The 20,463-nt window shown below is 38.1% G+C and overlaps 2 protein-coding genes across 12 annotated transcripts in view; one reads left to right on the plus strand and one right to left on the minus strand.

Moving 5' to 3' along the window:
* The window catches only part of GSDME (gasdermin E), an 88,177-nt gene that overhangs the window by 66,866 nt on the left and 848 nt on the right, over positions 1-20,463 (plus strand). For 3 of the 4 annotated variants that reach the window (XM_055421018.2, XM_055421019.2, XM_055421021.2), the window contains one exon: positions 3,500-3,810. In XM_055421018.2, the coding sequence (XP_055276993.2) occupies positions 3,500-3,730 (231 nt within the window). In that variant the 3' untranslated portion in view covers positions 3,731-3,810. Of the gene's footprint in view, positions 1-3,499; positions 3,811-20,463 lie in introns of those variants that run through there. The other variant, XM_088834610.1, reaches the window with a different exon arrangement.
* The window catches only part of PALS2 (protein associated with LIN7 2, MAGUK p55 family member), a 138,814-nt gene continuing 119,921 nt past the window's right edge, over positions 1,571-20,463 (minus strand). For 6 of the 8 annotated variants that reach the window (XM_055421014.2, XM_055421011.2, XM_055421012.2 and 3 more), the window contains 2 exons: positions 20,250-20,378; positions 8,739-15,553 (listed from right to left, as the gene is read on the minus strand). In XM_055421014.2, the coding sequence (XP_055276989.1) occupies positions 15,377-15,553; positions 20,250-20,378 (306 nt within the window). In that variant the 3' untranslated portion in view covers positions 8,739-15,376. The other 2 variants (XR_016037048.1, XM_055421017.2) reach the window with 2 other exon arrangements.

The following is a 20,463-nucleotide window of genomic DNA, read 5'->3' on the forward strand; positions in this document are numbered from 1 at the left end:
ACAGGGAGGTATTCAAGAGGACTGCTTTGTCTCAGGGAGATGTTTCATTTTCTCTTAGGAATATCATTAGCTTCACGCCCTCGGGAAATGTCATGGCAAGAGTAAGAGTTAAGTAATGATGAGCTTAGTCCTGAAAGTCAAGGTTAAGTTTTCCTTTTTAAATTACAAATTGGGTCATTAACAGAAGGACCCATCGACAGGCTGGGGCAGCTCCTCTAATGTGGCTTCTGCAGGTGTTGCTCAGCCTGGGGCAGACAAGCAAAGCATACCTGGTTACTAATTTTGAGGCCTGGTTCCTAAGGGCTGATGCCAGCATGCTGTTTAGACCCAAAGAACTAAAGCCTGGAGCTCTGCAGCCAGGTCTGTAAAGCAGGTGTTAGGGTAGACTGCCTACATAGGACCCTGCAGTTTGTTACTCATCTGCCCTGGAACTTGTCAGCATGGTGGTTACTGCTTTTGGTGCATCTTTGTGTAGCAGAGACCTGTGGAAGCTGCAGCAAGGCATCATTCCAAGGAGCAGTTTAGATGTCATTCACAACTGAAAGCAGATCCTCACCACCCAGAGGAATGCTGTGTTCTTGTACTCTGACCACAGAAACTGAACTACTTGAAAAGGAATCAGCATGAGATTGTCCTGCAGCCAGCTGAGGGTAAACGCGATGGTGCAGTTTGGGTATGGAAATGATATGTATCATTATCTAATTGTCTGCAGCGACAGTAGTTCTGCTTTCATAGCTTAGCTCCCTTTCATAGCAACTGAATATTTAGTATTTCCTAGGTCAGCCCATACCGTGTATTTACAAAGCCATCAACTGCATTCAGGAAGTATATACAAAAAGAAAATACTACCAAGACCACGTTAACTCCCTCCCTCTCCCAACCAGCTCACACTTGGTCGTCGTCTTCCCTGCAGGTCTGTTCTAGGATTTGATCCCACATCACATCCACCAGAATTCAGCTGCTGGTGTTCTAGGAGTAGCTCTTAGGATGCACTTGGAGTTCTAGCACAGCTGGTATTCTACTTTGGCGTAAAACTATCCACCCATAGAGTCATTTATTTACCTTTGTGGGGCTGCTGAATATAAACAAATAATTTTCCTTTGAAGACCTTCCTGAGTATCTTCATGTAATCTCCCTTAGATATCGTAATAACATTTCTTAAGACAGCAAGGCTCCTGCCTCCTGAGGGAACTTGGGTATCTTAAATTTCTTACAGGGATTTACTTAGAGCAAGGTACAAAAATCTACCTGCATTCCTGTCTTATCTGGTGTCCAGAGTAAATTTGAGAGGCTTTCTGAAAGGCTTTTGAAAGAACAGTGTCAAATACACTCACACCTTTGCAAACTGGTGAAAGAAATGGTAGGAAGGTGAGTTTATAATCATCTAGTTCAGTTCAGTCGCTCAGTCGTGTCCGACTCTTTGCGACCCCATGAATCACAGCACGCCAGGTATCCCTGTCCATCACCAACTCCTGGAGTTCACTCAAACTCATGTCCACAGAGTCGGTGATGCCATCCAGCCATCTCATTCTCTGTTGTCCCCTTCTCCTCCTGCCCCCAATCCCTCCCAGCATCAGAGTCTTTTCCAGTGAGTCAACTCTTCGCATGAAGTGGCCAAATATTGGAGTTTTGGCTTTAGCATCAGTCCTTCCAATGAACACCCAGGACTGATCTCCTTTAGGATGGACTGGTTGGATCTCCTTGCAGTCCAAGGGACTCTCAAGAGTCTTCTCCAGCACCACAGTTCAGAAGCATCAATTCTTTGGCGATCAGCTTTCTTCACAGTCCAACTCTCACATCCATACATGACCACTGGAAAAACCATAATGTTAATTTCACACCTCCACTCCTTCAGGTGCGACTGTAGTCTGTCTTATCCCTAGAAGTGCCTCTGAGCACTTGGGGTTGGCAGATGTTCAGAGAGGCAGGCAGGGTTTTGCTGGGCACTTTCCCACCAGACCCAGGACACAGCCCACTGTGCTGTTGGCAGGCTTCAGCCTTTGCAAGTGGAGCTTATTCTTATGTCACCAAATGTGGTCATGCTTAAATAACAGCAGACCAGATCCACTTTCTGGGCCACATGGTAAGGGAAGCCTTTGGTTACACTGGGTGAATCTACAAGGTATATGGATTTGTAAGTATGGTTTTGATAACAGACACACAAGTACGTTTATATGCAAATGAGTGCCATCCTTCAGCCACTGGGGCAAGCTGCATATTTCTTTTAGTAAGGCTGTCAGTGCTCAGGACATGTCTGGAATTCTTTTGGATTCCCTTCAGATTCAGTTAAAATTCATGCATGCTTTATAAGGCTTACTTCATTTAAAATTTTACTCTCATTACTAATTTGATCAGGTTCTGAGGACCTGTTTAAAATTCATATCTACTGGCAAATTTGTAATTACTACAGACTAAAAACAAATGTATCAGAGGCACTGCTCAAGACCCTAAAAGCAAAGGTTCCAATGTTCTGAGCAGTTGCAATTACAGCAGCGTCTGATGTGACCTCTCTGAAGAAATGAGGGAGTGTGTTCTAGGAGGGGTATAAGGTGAGCACGCTGGACAAGGTCCCTGTTCTTCTGGGCAACTCAGGTTTTAATACACAGAGCAAACAGGGAATAGCAAGAAGATAATGTCAGATACAGTTTAAGTGTAGGAAGACAATCAGATAATGCAATAGTGGCTGGGAGGTGAGAGTAGTGAGTGACTCGATGAAGAGAGCAGCAGGAAAGACCACTATGTGGCATTTCAGCTGACAACTCAGAGATGAGAAGGAAAGTTCTACGGGAACTCTGAAGGAAGAGGAAGGCTGAGGCAGAGAACATCGGTAAATAAACTATGGTACCTACCTTTGAGGAGTTCATGCCAATATACATGAGAAATTCTAACACATGAATTAAAGTAAAAAAGCAAACTTTACACACTGTGTATGAGAAAGTTACATTCTGACCTTTCTAATCTACTGGAGTTAATGGATCCAATAGAAGGTAGAGTCCAGAGAGTAGGGGCTCAGTCAGAGGACTACTTGGACAGTAAGGAGATCAAACGAGTCAATCTTAAAGGAAATCAACCCTGAATATTCACTTGAAGGACTGATGCTGAAGCTCCAATACTTTGGCTACCTGATCAAAGAACTGACTCATTGGAAAAGACCCTGATGCTGGGGAAGATTGAAGGCAGGAGGAGAAGGGGACGACAGAGAACGAGATGGTTGGATGGCATCACTGACTCGATGGGGTTGCAAAGAGTGAGATATGACTGAGTGACTGAACAAGAACAGATGACTCCAGGCAAAGTGGATAAAGTCAGGCCTGAGGTCCTTGCCTGAGCCAAATATATCCTGTTACAGCTCAGTGGTTTTTCCTGTTCTACTTGGAGAATTTAAACAACTTAACTAGTTTTTTTCCCCATAACTAGCTAAAAGTGCTAATGTTATTATCCAGTGATGTGGACTTTCTATAATGTTTTTTGGTGAATTTGTTTACATGTGTCATTTTAGCTCCGTGCTCTGTCTCATGATGGTGTGTCTGATCTTGAAGACCCAGCTTTGGCTCCTCTGAAAGACAGAGAAAAGTTTGGGATTGTGCAGCATCTGTTTGCTGCAACTGACATTAACCTGGAGAGAATGCAATCATCCGTGAAAGCTGCCAGCAGGGAGGGTCCTAACGTCTTACCACTGATACTTTACATCAGCCTGAACGGACTCTGTGCTTTGGGCAGAGCACAGTAACAGTGTCACGTGCAGATTACAGGTACAGGCACACCTCATTTTATTGCACTTCACAAACAATGCATTTTTTTTTTTAAACAAATTGAAGGTCTGTGACAACCCTGTTTTGAGCCAAGTCTATTGGCACTGTTTTCCCAACAGCATTTGCTCACTTGTGTCTGTCACATTGTGGTAACTCTCCCAATATTTCAGACTTTTTCATTATTATATGTATCATGGTGATCTGTGATCTTTGATGTTACTATTGCAAAGAGATTACAGCTCGACTTGCTGAAGGCTCTGATAATGGTTAGCATTTTTTAGCAATAAAATATTTTAAAGTTTATATACATAGTGTAGGCATAATGCTATTGTACACCTTAATAGACTATGCTGCTGCTAAGTCGCTTCAGTCGTGTCCGACTCTGTGCGACCCCATAGACGGCAGCCCACCAGGGCTCCGCCGTCCCTGGGATTCTCTAGGTAAGAACACTGGAGTGGGTTTTAATAGACTATAAGATAGTATAAAAATAAGTTTTATATGCACTGAGAAACCAACAAATTTGTATGATTTGCTTTACTGTGGTGGTCTGGAACCAAATCTGCAGTATCTGAGATCTGCCTCTGCGTGTTATCAGCTAAGGCTGGCTGTTTTTCAGCATCATTCAAATACTGCCTTTGGGGCTTAGGTCACCATGGTAAATGATCAAGCAGATGAATTTATCTAATAGTTTAAGAAGTGGTGGCTTTTTGTGTTACAAATCACCTTGAATTCAGCTAACAGGTACTCCGTACAGGGTTTTTTTCATGAGAGTCCCTCCTGTGCTGGTAACCCAGTGTCTGAATTATAGACCCCAGCACCCCAACTGGGGGAGGGTAGAGAATTTTAAGTCAGAGTATTCAGACCTTTTCTCTGCAGGAAAAAAAATAGGTCCATCTATCACTTTATTTTTCCCACTTTCTGTTAAACAAAAATAGATGAGGCTGACACTTCAATCCAAAAATTCATTTTAAATTATGAATGCTGTGGGGAGGCAATTTCTCTTCTTAGAAGGCTACATTTTGAATGTGCTATGCAGTGACTGAAAAAGGAACTGTAAATGCCACTAGAGAACACAGTCTTCTGCTAAACAAAATTATGCTAAAAATTAACCTAACTGCACTTCTCCTTAGGGTCTAGTATATATATATATATATATGCATTTTATTTATTTGACTTTGCCGTGCTTTGATCAATGTACCAATCTTATGTCTAGAGCAGTGTGCTGATTTTGCATGCATGTTGGATGTTTAATTTGTAAAATGCTACATATTGTATCAAAGGAACTTTGAACTGTGTATATTTTTCTTGTTTGTTCTGTTTTCATATCCTTCTGCTATAAATAGCCTGAACTGTCTTCTGTGTGTTCCTAATGCCTATGCTAAAATATCCAATGGGGACCTGAAGTCACTTCTGCTTTCCCTCGGCAAAAAGTCACTGAGACCTACTGCTAGAGTCTGACTTACTTTAGGGGCAGGAGGCAATGGGGATGAGGGCTAGCAGCTGGAACACGCTATGTTACTCAGCACCTGTATTTTATCTCAACATTGCCTACTTATCCCTTTCCTGTGCTTCAGATTTTAATGAACGTTAATAAGCAAGAAATGAAGAAAATAACCCTTTCATCACCTCTGTTAAAAATTAGACTAAATCATGTAGCTATTATGCAAATATTTAAGATATGTAAGAAAGAAAGAGTTGTACACTGTGGTGGCAACAACAAAAAAATAAGCACCTTATACACAAATTGGAAAGGAACATGCAAAAGTCAAGATAGTTGTGCTGAGATGGTGGCACTATACCTACCTGTTTTTTCTGCTTTTCTGAAATAAAATGAGTATAAAGAATGTCCTGCAGATAGAATGTGTGATATGAATCTACTTGCATGAAACACAGATATCTATGCATCTCAATGCCTGGGAAATCTCATTTAAGATGTCACAAGAAACCCAACAGTGTCTGCTTTGAGGAAAGGATTTAGAGGTTGGGACAAGAGGCATTGGCGGGGGGTGGGATGGGGTGGTTCATCTTTCTGTTAGAATTTTGTATGTATGATCCCGAGTTAAAAAAATAACAAAACCCTCCAAACATTAAAAACTAGAGACAGACTTAAGACAGAAAGAGAAGCAGCCATCCAAGCAAGTACTGAAAGTTTGGGTTACATTAAACAGCAACTGAGGCAGTCTCTTTCCACAATGGCCCTACGATTGGCCAGTAATCCTGTTGGACTGTGTTGTAAACATTAGCGATTGAAACAGATGTGGGGATATGCTTCTACAGCAGATTCCCACTGGGATGTGGTGGATGAGGTAGTATTGGGCTCCAGTGAGGGTGAGATAGGTTCTTCTAACTAACTGGTATCCTCACCATTAAATATTATTATTAACTTTAAATATACCTATATTTACTGCTTGAGATTCAGAACCATCCTTCTTTTAGTAATTAGATTTGGAATCAAGTCCTAGTATCCCAGAACACCTAGAAAACAAATAATAAATACAGTAGTATTTCCTAGAACAGCCACCTTAACTCTATTTCTACAATAAATAGGGACAGGAAGAAATGCTGACATGATAGTTTGGTGTGGCCCAAAAATGGCCCTTAAAAGGTGTTCATGACCTAATAAATCCCTAGAACCTGGCAAAAAGGGTGTTTTTAAGGTACTGGACCGTGAGATGGACAGATGACCCGGGATTATCTGGATGGACCCTTAAAGAAACCGGAAGAGTTAGTGAGAGATGGATTTGGCCAAAGAAAATGCAGATAAAATGAGGCATGTGAGGAATTCAGAGCTGCTGCTGGCTCTGAAGATAGAGGAGGCTGGTTCAAGGACGAGAGAGTAGTTGGTCAGCGAGCCAGCAAGGAAGTGGGGACGTTGATCCTACAACTGCATGGAAATGGAGACCACCACCAACCTGCAAGAGCCTGGATGCATATTCTCCTCCGGACCTGCAGGTAACAGCCAGGGCAGGGCCTGGGAGACAACTTTACTTTAGCCTCATGAGACTTGTTTGTGAGACTTATGTTGAGCTTTGGACGTACAGAACTGAGATGCTAAGTTTGTGTTGTAAGCTGCTAAGTCTGTGGTGATTTGTTATTGCAGTGACAGAAAACCAAGGTAGTATAAGATGGAAGAGTGAGTCACAGTTGGACCCTTGAACGACATGGGTTTGAACTGTACCAGTCCACTTATATGGACACCCTACTGTGTTTATCAAGGGAATGTTAACTTTATGTAAAACCTAATTTTTTTGGAACATAAGTGAAATACTCTGAAATAAAACATAATATTTTCTTGGATCAGTCCCCCAAGGCCAAAGAAATAAAGCAAACATATACAAATGGGACCCAATGAAACTTAAAACCTTTTGTACAACAAAGGAAACCATCAATGAAACAAAAAGGCAGCCAATGGAATGGGAGAAAATATTTGCAAATGATGCTCCTGACAAGTGGTTAGTATTCAAACTATACACACAGCTCATATGACTCAATTACTGAAAAAATCCAACAAAAAAAGACAGAAGACTTGAATAGTTATTTTCCCAAATAAGACATACGGACGGCAAACAGGCACATGAAAAGATGCTCAACATTGCTAATTATTAGAAATGCAAACCAAACCTAAAATGAAGCATCACCTCAAAAGGGTCTGAATGGCTATTATCAAAAACTCTACAAATAACAAATGTCAGAGAGGATGTGGACTAAAGGGAACCTTTCTTCCTACATTGTTGGCAGGAATGTAAATTGGTATAAACACTATGGAAAACAGTATGGAGGTTTGCTCAAAAACTAAAAATAGAACTAACGTGATCCAGCAATTCCACTATTTGGAAAAAAACAAAACCACTAATTTGAAAAGGGACATGCACCCCAATATTCACAGCAGCATTATTTACAATAGCTAAGACATGGAAGCAACTCAAATCCCATCAACAGCTGACAAGATTCAGAAGATGTGGTATATACACATATACACAATGGAATATTACTTAGCTATAAGAAAAGAATGAAATACTGGCACTTGCAACAATGTGGATGAACCTAAAAAGAATTATGCCTAGTGAATTAAGTCAGACAAATACTATACAATATCACTTATATGTGAAATCCAAAAAATAAATACCAATGAATAATACACGCAAAACAGAAACAGGCTCACAGACGCAGAAAACAAACTTGTGGTTACTAAAAGGGAGAAGGACAGATTAAGGATATGAAATTAACAAATACAAACTACTGTTTATAAAGTAGATAAGAAGTAAGGATTCACTGTATGGCATAGGGAATTATACCCACTATCTTATACACCTATGAAAGAAAGTGAAGGTGAAGTCGCTTAATCTGTCCAACTGTTTGCGACCCCATGGACTGTAGCCCACCAGGCTCCTCCCTCCATGGGATTCTCCAGGCAACAGTACTGGAGTGGGTTGCCATTTCCTTCTCCACGGGATCTTCCTGACCCAGGGATCGAACCCAGGTCTCCCACATTCCAGGCAGATGCTTTAATCTCTGAGCCACCAGGGAACCTATAATGGACTATAATCTGTAAAAATACAGAATTACTTTGTTGTACACTTGAAACTAACACAGTATTATAAAGCAAATACATTTCAACAAAAAAACTAATTCTTTTGGAGACATCAGAAATACACTAGACTAGCAATTTCTGCATTGTAGGGTATGGACTCCTAGAAAACTAGCTTGGGAAAGAGTTGCCAAAGTAGCTTTTTTGGAAAAAGGTTCCTGCACTCACCCACATTCACGCCTCCATCTCTTGGTCAGTCCAGTGGGTCCTCCTCCCCTTCTCATCGCAGACCTCAGTCTTTCCCACCAGGGTTTTTCTTTTCTTGGCTAACTGGGAAATGGTCCTAGTATTCATGCCATCTAAGCGTAGAGGTCTTCTCTTGATCCTGTATTTTAATCTTCCCTGTTTTTGGAATTCTTTAAGTTGTCTTTGAAAGCTATGGAATCTTTGGGCTGGGATAGATGAAACAATAATTAGGGTTTCCTTGTTAAAAAACAAAAGGGAGGCAGGTGAAAAATTTATAAGTTTTGGTGGGAAAAACCTGACATTAGAAGCTTTTAACAAAGATGATTAGCAGTTCAAAGAAATTGCCAAAACTAACCTGATGCCTTCTATATTTTATTATCTTTAAGCCTTATTTCTACCTATAAATGAAACACTACATTTTTCCAATATTAAGTATTTATTTCTTTATATATACAAAAATATTTTACCAGGAGTATGCAGTCTCACAGATTGAACATTTCAGTAAATTTCATTTTGGACAACATATTAATATGTGAAAAGAAAAATTTACAGGGACAGTTGCTGAGAAGTCAATACTTAATTGTACTGCAGGTAAATTTTATTTATACAAGGACAGCAATAATGTTTCTTTTGTACAGGTACTAGGAATACAATTACTTGGAAAGCAGTAGCAATTAATTTTATTTTTAAACTTTTTCACCTTTAGCAGCTTGTTCAGCTTTAATTTTTTGGTCGTTAACAAGAATTTTGCCCTCCATTAAAAAAAAAAAAATCTCTTCTACCATCATTTCACAGACTAGAGGTTAAAAAGAGCATGCATATGTGTTCAAAATAAAAATATACCAAAACGAAATGGGGGAAAAACACCCAAAGTCCTCACATCAAATTTTCATTATGGGCTCTTAATAGAGCTAACATAACATGTGGAAATTATACCAGGTGCTGAACCCCAGTGTTCATTCTTCGAGCAAAATCCAAGATAACATTTTCTTAAAAATCTATGTTACTGAAGAAACAGGAATCAGCAGTTCTTTTTTAAAGAGAACACACAGCCAAAAAAGTATTTACCTTGTATTTCAGTTACAGATGGAGATCAGCTATTCCTCAAGTTTTACTAAAAAGACTAAGGCATTTCTCAGTTAGACCATGTTTATCAGAACAAAGTATGTTCTGCAAAGTCTGCAAAGTAAGGTTGCTCACATCACTGCCTGCCTCTCCTATTTAAGAATAAGACGAGAACCACATATTTTAATTGGTAATGACTTATGGTTTAGTGCTGGTAATAATATATATAGCAGAGCTTCCCTCTCCCTGCAAGCTCCCAGGCTTCCTTGACTGATGTGAAGAAGGTTAAGCTTCAGGCATGGTTGTCATAATTGTATGTTTCTACCCCTGGCTTGCTGTGACTGAAGTGCAATAAAGACATTTATCCCCAACTTTTAAAATAAGACCTTCTGGCTTTTGCTCTGTGTTAGTGACAGTACTTGTTCACTGGGACTCAAAATAGATTTACAAGCATTAAGTTATTTAATCTGCCAAGTTGTAAGTGGCATTTACATCATCTGTAGATGTGTTCATTCAGTTTGTGCTGGAGATTAGCAAACAATTAAAGCTGGTGGGGAAAAAAAAAGAATTGTTGCTTCTGGTCAGCTTTGGTGTATGGAGGCAAGTCAGATTTCTCATAGCACTGCAGCATCAGCCAGTGGCCCTGAAGCAGGTAGAGAACAAAACTAAAAAAAAAATGCAGTCCTGTTGGATTCAAGGTCCCCCAACTGGAGGTAATTGAATATGTTTCCCCTTTTAAAAAAACAAATGCCTTTTTAACTTAATCCGTTCCATTCTGTCGCTCAGTCGTGTCCGACTCTATGCGACCCCGTGGACTGTAGCCTACCAGGCTTCTCCGTCCATGGGATTCTCCAGGTAAGAATACTGGAGTGGGTTACCATTTCCTTCTCCAGGGGATCTTCCCGACCCAGGGATCGAACCCGGGTCTCCCACATTGGAGGCAGATGCTTTAACCTTTGAGCCACCAGGGTTAAACAATAGGGCTGCAGTGATAAATTTCAGGCAGAAGAATAAGGTAAGCAGCTTTAAGGGGCAAAGATCAGAGTGTTCAGATGTAATAGAGTACTGGATTGCTTACTTAAATTTTGTTTGACTTGTGAGTGGTCTGGTTGGTGAGGAGGAGGATTTCCTAAAGGTCTGGACTTAGAAAAGGATTCTGAACTCAAGATCTCCTGACCAAGGCCACTAAAAGACCAGAACACAACCTCTTTCAGGCTGGAACAACATCCTCAGCGCTGTTTTAAAAATGAAGGCAGAATTTCTAAATGGTGTGCATCTTTCACTATGTTACCTCCTAGAGAGGTACACTTTAAAAGAACTAAAAAATAAGCAGACTCAGGGCAAATGAATATATATAATAAACAGATAAAGTAGCTTAATAAGGACTTTTCAATTTACCATTTACCTCATCAGAGTTATAAATTACTTCTTGTAATTTAAGGTGAAGACAAATATTAAGTTAGCCTTATTTAACAAATGTATTATTAAAAGGGTGATGTAAATTTTATCAATTGTCATATGGTCAGGAGTCATAATTAGGATCTCAGCCAGTAGAAGGGCACCAGCTTTATTTTTATCAAACGAGACACTATTTTAAAGAATGCAGTGCAGTGTACTGCAGAAGTAGTACAAATCATGCTTTTAAAGTCTTACCTTAGAAATGAGACAGCATCATTCCTTCACTTTCTAGTGTTGTAAGGACTCATTTTTGATTCTGTGTACCAAGTCATTCAAGAAACACACAAAGTAATATGATAAATTATGGAAAATATTAAAAATAAAACTTGAAGCTAGCAAAAATGCAGTTAAAAATAATCTTACCTTAAGAAAATTATAGAATTGTTATCTTCTTCAGACATATAATGTATATGTAAAAAATGATATGATGAATTATTACTCAATTGTATTCTTAAAAGTTTGTGAATATTAACTTGTACTATATACAATAATCCTATTATTTAAAATACTGAATTTCTCCCAAGAACTCCAAATCCATTACAGATGTTATTACATGAATCCTCACAACAAATCCAAGAGAAGGGCAGGTACTATAATCTGTAAACCTGAGCCATATCTCAAATTCATTTGAAGGTTTAAATAAGTATTTCCCAACAGGTTTCCATCCATGACTCTGTCCTTTTTCCCTAAGGAAATTAAGTTAGAATACCTTTCTGAGCTTAATTCCAAATATATTTTTCAGAAAGGGGATTAGTATCTGCCTCAAAGTAAAACTAGAGCCTCTGAAAACTATGTGAAAAGATTCATAATGTCTAAGAATTTGGAAATAATTAAAATGTAAGAGCATTAGTTATAATTACATAGTGAACATTTTAGTATTATTATTATCCATATATCTTGGGAGGATTTTACATATTATACACATAGCTGTATATATATATATATTATATATGATGACTCAAATATTTAAAAAATGACCTGCTAGCTATATACAGAAAACTTCAGGATTGCTTTTTCCATATGTAGTATAAAGACTCATCACTATAAAATTATTGGCTCCCTAGCCTGTGGTTCCTGGAAAATGGGGTGTTGTTTCAGAAGTCATAAAAGTACAGTGTTAAGTAGACCAATTTTCAAAACTTTAATATTTACCAGTTTAAAATAATTATACCTAACTCCATGGCTATCCATCTGAAAAATCAACCCCAATCACTGGATTGTGACACTTGTTGTTATCCATAAAAATAAGTACAAATTTAAATGACTCTTTAAAACAAAGATCATCTTCTATGGTCACTGGGATATTACAGTCAAAGCAGTCAGTACCTGGCCATAGTCTATAATGCTACACTAACATATTTTATTGCTAATTTGCACTTTTCTAAATTTGTGTTAATAGCCAATTTGCTCTTTTAAAGAAAACTTGTCCTTATAAGCTATTAGATTAAATTTACTAGATTCTAGAGTCTAGGGTTCAGGCTACTATTGCTATACTGGGTTTATGATATGATTTCTACCTTAGAAAGCTATGTTCAGCAGTTGTATGGTAAAAGTAAACAAAGTCCTGATGTATTGGATAGTATTTTATTTGACACTATCCAAATATCAAACAGAAATGGAAACTGCATAATCAAGGCTTGGTTATAATAAAAGGAAACATTCTACTTGAGTGCATCACATATATTACATTAGTTACAGTTAAATGACTTATCCAGGGACATCAACTCTATGGATATGGGATATTTGTATATTTAAAAATATATATAATATTTAGCTGTATATAAATAATCATGCCCTGAATGCTGAATGTGGATACTCACCTGTCCACAAGGAATCCTCAGGTGCATTAGTATGTTGGCACATTGTTTCCCAGAAGCATATGCACATATATTTTTAACAATTACCAACTGTTCAACATCACCTTAAACTATTTTCTCTTCAGTAAAGCTAGTTATCTTAGACCTTCCCTACAGGAGAAGTTCACATTCCCTTGATCACAACTATACTCTCATTGCTATAGGAGAATTCCAGGGCCTCTGGGACTTCTTGCCCCAGCAGAGCTCTGCTGGTTTCTACAGAACCAGATGGGACTTCAGTTTCAAGTTCAATGACTCTATTGAGACAGATGAACTTTGCTATAAATTGATTCTTTTCATCTCTGGCATCTAGATGGAAATGAAATCAACTGCACTGTTCCATTTTATATTAGGAGGAATCTCATGTGTATAAACTAGTTAGTCATGAATACCATTTATAATAGAAATAACTCTTAAGTGTAGACTGTTTTCTAAATAATGTGCACTTTATACCATGTGATAAGGCCTAAAATATGTCTGATGTAAAAACCGTCTCTGTTGTGTCGATGGGTAAAATATCCTGTGGATAGACTTCTTGAGCTGCTCCAGTGATCCCCAAGAGGCTGCAGGCAGCGGCTCTGGTGATCCCCAAGAGGCTGCAGGCAGCGGCTCTGGTGATCCCCAAGAGGCTGCAGGCAGCAGCATGAAGGCACACTGCAGAAGACACCATACTTCCTGAGAATGCGAAAATAAAATTTCTCTTAAAATTTACAGCGTGTTGAGATGCTAAGTCATGGGACATCATCTCGACACTGTGCTTTGATTCATCTTTGAGAAGCCAAGACTTTGATGTAAATGTATGTGGTTTAAAAGTTACTAAAAGGTATGATCCATTTTGCTACCAATTTCCTATTCTAGGACAACGAACCTCCATACAGCTACTTGAGTGTTTGGTTTCATTGTGAAAAAGAACAGTGTGCCTGCTGCTTATTACCATGTATTTTCTCTTCCCTCTGAGTCCTCCGGGCTAGCATTCCATGTGACAGCTTAGCTGAGGGGAAAACAAATTTCAGCAGCCAGGGGTCTGGTGCCTACTACCAGACAAAGATGATCACCAAAGTTTAAGCACCTAACCCGTTAAGTGTGAATACTGTTTATGTGAAAAGCTAGCAGCAGTATAAAATATGGCTAACTTAGTTTAACAATAATCTGCATCTCTGAATATACTTTAGAAGAATTTATACCATCAAAGAATCCTAAAGGAAGATATTAACTGAGATGAATTTTGGAAATTTGTATATGTTAATGTATCTAAAGAAGGAGAACTGTTTTCCTAATCAAAAAGTTTACTTCCTAAACAAAAAGTACATTTCCTAACAAATGTTAAAAAAAATATAAAACATTATTTAATACATATTATATAATACATACACTGTACATATTATATAATATATATAGTCTACTGAGATAAAACACTTGACAATTTTTTCCAAATTTCATAAATTGTTCAGTGGATTTGGTTCACCACACAAGAAACTGAAAAAATACCCTAATGAACACATCACACTTCAAAAGCAAACTGACTGTTCACATGTAAACCCCCAACTGCAAACTTAGAGGCATTTTTCAGCATCACATAAATTTCCAGAGACATGACACATTTGCTAATCATATCCTAATAGAAAACTGTATAAAGCAATAGGTATACTTTCATCAGTTAAACTTTTAAAACAGATCAGTTTTCAGAGTCATTCTGTTGTAAGGTTTGCAGGATAAGGCACTCTCTTGGCCAGCATGGCCTAGCTTGCTGTGTACATGTTAACGAAGCATCAGCCCGTCACTGCAACAAATGAGAGTGCAAGGTATTGCTCTTCATTTTTTTCACGAGAGAGCATGAAGGGAAAAAACTAATATAGCTGCATAAATTAGAATGGATAGCCATACAACTCTGAAATAACGAAGCTGTGTTGCACTGAGCAGACCTCTGATGTCAGATTTGGATGGTAGTAGACTAGCTGTAGCACTGACATTAAAATTCTGCTTCTGTAAGAAATTGAACATATTAGGAAAGAAGGCCAATAAACCATAATTTTTTCCTAATAAGAGTAGCTGACCCTTCACTAAATACTGAACTAAATGACAGCTTTACAAAACTATTTCAAGTATTCATTATCACAGTGAAAATGTGAGACCAATGTTAGAGTGAATGATTTGAAAATTCCTTGGATGAAAAAGGCAAGGGTACTAAATCAAAACATATACAAAATGCTTCAACGCATTTCTTTATGTGATATGAATAGAAAGATTATCCATAAAAAGTTAGAAAAATTAAGATAAATTATATATTAGTACACCTTCTCAACCACATTTTTTATAAAAATTCAGAATAGTGTACTGGTATTTCAATCTACACAATAAAAATGCCTGGAATTGGCAGATATCTTCTATCTGTGCATGTATTTTCTCAGTAGGTTTATCTGTTGCAGTCACTTTTTGGAAGTTTTATTTGAATTGTGAACCTTACTGAATCATCAGTAAACCCAGCTGATTGGGACCCACTGTGGCTCCATTCTCAGTTTCTCTATGGCAGTCTGCAGTTTCTCGAAGGCTTTGTCTAGATTATCATTGACGATGATCAGATCAAAATAGTGGTTGTATGCTCTTTGAATCCGTGCACTTTCATCCACTGTTTTCTTCAAGTCAGAGTCCTGTCAAAGAGTTTCAAGAGGAAAAGTTTACACAATGTATACTTACTTGCTCACAACCAACTCCAAGTGAATTAAGAAGTAACTAGGATGGTTATTTGAGTGTGATATCAATCCTCAAAATCTAATCTACATACAGTGTTAAAAAATATATTACCATCTGCAGATTCCAGCTGCATCCATGTTTGCATTTATGAGTATTCTGTGTCTTCTGTTTCACTGATACTAAGATAAGATTCCTAATTAAAAGACTACTGACAATAATCTTAGGGTGAAATCCAAAGTAATAAGGAATTATTGTAGGTCTCTAGCCTCCAGGCAGCGCTAGTGGTAAGCAACCCGCCTGTCAATGTAGGCGATGCAAGAGACACACGTTTGATCCCTATGTTGGGAAGATCTCCTGGAAGAGGGCATGACAACCCACTCCGGTATTCACGCTTGGACAATCCCATGGACAGAGAAGCCTGGTGGGCTATGATCCATAGGGTCGCAAAGAGCAGGACATGACTGAAGCAACTTAGCACAGCATAGCCCAACTACATCATCATCCTCAAAATATTTTTACCTTATGGAGTCTGTAAATCATGGACCCCAAATTTCAGTGGCTGTTAAGCTCAAAGCCAAATTTACTGCCTTTCTCTAAGAATCTGAGAAGAATAGTTTGAAGACTACATGCTCCCCACCCCCTATCTTTGGGTTTCCCTGGTGGCTCAGATGGTAAAGAATCTGCCTGCATTGCAGGCGGCCCAGGTTCGACACCTGGGTTGGGAAGATTCCCTGGAGAAAGGAATGGCAATCCACTCCAGTATTCTTGCCTAGAGAATACCAGGAACAGAGGAGCCTTTTGTTATAGATGTAAAAACAGGCCAACTTATAAACAAATCTTACCTAGTATACTCATTAGCAATCTGTCCTGTTAAAACACAAATCAATTCTATTTGACAATAATAATCCTGTAACAATTATCTAGTATACCATATAGATGGAAGAATAAAAACCTCTCTCTGTGTATGGCTATAGAATGATCTCCAGTGAAAAAGGCAGGCAGACTACTGTATGTAATAAGCTACCTTTAATGTAAGAAATGGGGACAGGAGGATACACACACATATTTATAATAAAAATTGTGAAAATAACTACCTATGTAGGTGGGAGGTTGGAGTAGAGAGGGCAGGAAAAGCTAAATTTTGTTTGATTTAAAGATTTACTCTGGAACTATGAAAATGTATACAATTATATGACAAAATTAAATTCAAATAAAAAAACAGTAATACCTAAAACTTAAAAGCAAAATAAAAAAAGTGTTTCAAGTTGATGGCTTAAACACTGAATTATTTTAGTGACTTTAAAATAATAATCAAGGAATATATCATAAGAACAATTTTTTAAAAAGGTTTTAAGTCTGAAACTTAAAACTTAATATATAATGCTTATTTTATATATGTAAAGTCTGAAATTATGTTAATGTTATTAGGAATGAAGACTTTCAGAATAGGAGAAAAAAAAAATTTAAAAAAGTCAAAGAAGTTAAGTAAAAATGTAAAGACTGAGTTGGAACTATCAAATTGAACTAATGATGCCTATTTTCCAAAAGGGGGAAATGTTTCCTTTATCTGGTCACTGAGAAGACCTCGAAACAATGACCAGCTAAGTTGAATGCACACCTCTAGCATCCATAGAAGGTCTAACTATTTCCCACTAAAAGGAACCAGGGCTTTTGGAAGGCTGGTTCCAGATCTGGGCCAAGAAATGTGTAAGGATAACCTGGAGCAGCTTGTTGTACCAGGAAGCAAAGAATCACTGAAGGTTATCGGGGTTGTATTAAAAAGACAAAAAGAGGAATAGGCTCCTCCTAGCTGCAGACGAGACAATTTCCACATCAAAGAGTAATAACTGACTTAAGCACAGACATAGGGAGCATTTCAAGTGACTTTAAAATACAGTGATTTGATTCGACTGATATACTCAGTGGGATAAACCCCAAAGGAGACAGTTAACAGGAATCATACCTGGTAGCATTTGTACACTTATATTCCGACTGTTGTGTATTATGAGATAAAGCAAATGAGCAATTATGTGCTACTCTTAACATTCCCAGTGTTTTTGAGAACTGGGATACTCAGCACAGGAGAATGGAGTTACCATATAAAAGAGGTTAAGTAAAACCCTGTAATCCTGAATTTGATTGGGAGTGTCAGTATAAATTCATGATACAGTTAGTTTCCTCCAAACATACAAACAGAAAAGCATATATCCAAATGAGCTCCGTCTACCTAAAAGGTGCACATAGCTAGAAACAATGATCAATCTTGGGACAGTGTACATCTTTAATATTATAGTCCTAAAATAAAATACCATTTACTCTAAAAGGAACCAGAGCTTTTTGGACAAATAGCTGACTCCTGGCTTGGAACAGAAAATGTACAAGATGAGCCTGGAACATCTGTCTTACAGCAGGGAAGCTAGAGACCATTAAGCTCATGAAATAGATCTCAAAGGCCAACTTAAATAAGCCCCTGTTGGTCAAATATGGGACAATTTGAACATCAATAAGAATAATAACTGCAATAGAGTAAAATATATCGTTTAAATCCATGTGCTTGTGGATTTAAAAACTGAAAAATCACAAACCTTATTTGGTCACCTGTGGAGTCTGTTATGGAACAAACCCATTATTCTGAAAACTGACCTATAAAGGGGAAGTATCAAGTATGTTTTTTACTTTTCTGTATATACTCTACTTCAGAGTAATCAACTAGTTGATGAAAAAAGTCATTACTTAGAAGAATTCTAGTTTATAAATGCAGAATGAATGACAAACTTGGAATACTACCACTTCACATCACAGTTCCTAAAAAAAAAAAAAAAAAAGACAAAAGCTGAAGAACCCTGCTGCCTCACAACTAAGACCACAAATACGGAATAACAGAAGACACTGGGCATCTTTCGCATGTTAGCAATGGAACACAGGGATCCAGAGACAGGAAACGGTGAGCCCTGGGATTATCCCAGGCTACACACCAGCTTGAAACAGCTTCTAGTCTGCAACACAGGCAGGCGGAGCCCAGGAGGAGGCTACTGAACTCTCTAAATTGTCAGCAGAGCTGACAGTCCAGGGAGAACAAAGTGACAGGAGTTTTCAGGACAGAATACAGGACGGAAAAGCAGCATGGAGCGCGAACTCTGGAGACTTGCAAAAGACGCCCCTCCAGCATTCAGCTGAATACCAACGCATGTACATTACAACTACCCAGGGTCACCAAAGAATCATCAGGAAGGATGAGAGCTATTCATTCTGAGCCAGAAACAATATCCATGCCCACAGGCAGGACAGAAAACCTCACGAGGCACAGGTCATCTGAGAGAGCACTCAAATGGGTTTTGCCTCAGCACTCAAGAGTAATTGCCCCTAGAATGAGAACTGCTCTGGTTTTAAAGCAAGACCTGAAAGGAACAGTTTCCAAATAGCTGCATTTCCCAGGACAAAACTCACAATATCGGGTCTCCAATAAATTACCATGACTGCAAAGCTGCAAGAAAATAAGACTCACAATGAGGAGCAAAGTCATTAAATAATCCAGAACTGATGGAAATGTTAGAATCTGAAGACATGAAAACATTTATTATAACCATATTTCAGATATTCATAAAGCTCATTAGAGACATGGAGCAACCTGAAAAAGAACGAAGAAGACTAAAACTACCCGATTTCAAGGCTAATCAGCTAAATTGTGGAAGAGGTGGAAGCAGGAGGGAGGGACTGTAAAGGGGCACAAGGAAACTTATGGAGGTGATGGACATGCCTGTTTCTTGACTGTGATGGCTTCACAGGTGCATACATAAGCCCAAACTTATCAAGGTATATACTTTCAACATATATAGTTGATTGTATATCAATTATACCTCAATTAAGCTGGGGTGGGGGAAAAAAGATTTAGGAGACATTAGGTAAATGCAATGTGTTAATCTTGTTTGGATCCTGATTTGAACAAACTAACTAAAACTTATAAATACTGAGGAAATTCAAATACAGACTATATATTGATAATATTAAGAAGCTGCTCTTCCTAATGTTTGATGTGTTAATGGTTTCATGGTTACGTCCAAAACGTCTATCTTCAGAGATAAATACTAAAGTATTTATGGTTGATATATTAAAGATATGCTCCAAAATAATTCAAGGTAAGGGAGGAAGTGAAGAGAGGTCTAATTGTAACAAAAATGGCCATGTGTTATTGAAGCTAAGTGGTGGGCACATGGGAGTTCACTTCTTCCCTCTTTTCTACATATTTAAAATTTTTTACAACATGAGAAAAAGGGAGAAGTGAAAACATGTAACAACTAAAAGTCAGCACACCTAACTCTACCCATAGTAAACCTTATGAACATGCTTGTACAGGCCCTGTTTCCACATTAGTAAAAAGAGGGAATTAGATTAATATGTACATTTTAACACTGTTCCATTTCCTTTTCACACAGAGTAAACTTCTGTTTTAAAATGGAGTGGATGATGATTTTTAAGTAAAAGCAATACTGTTCTAAATCCCAAGTACATCCAGGGAACATATTTTTATTCTCTGATACCTTATGCAATGTGTTTATTTCATAAATATGAATAGATAGAATTAAGCATGCCCAAAAGAAAAAGGAAAAACTTTAGGAGGAAAATAATACTGCTAGCCTGAAAAAAACTGCTCACCGTCAAAAGTTTGGTAGTGATACCAGCATCCACTACAGCCTTGTGCATGGCACGTAAGGTATCTAGTTCTGGAGCAGCAATAAACACAACATAGGGCATGAACTCGGATGTCCTCAGCACTTTTAGGGCCTGTGTAGAAGAACAGTTGCAAACCAATTTACATAGGATTAGAATTTGAATTATGTTACCCTTTAGTTTATACTAAATAATCAAA

Source organism: Moschus berezovskii, chromosome 3 (assembly GCF_049115385.1).
Source record: "Moschus berezovskii isolate FMDL1 chromosome 3, NW_MosBer_1.0, whole genome shotgun sequence".
NCBI classification, from domain to species: Eukaryota; Metazoa; Chordata; class Mammalia; order Artiodactyla; family Moschidae; genus Moschus; species Moschus berezovskii.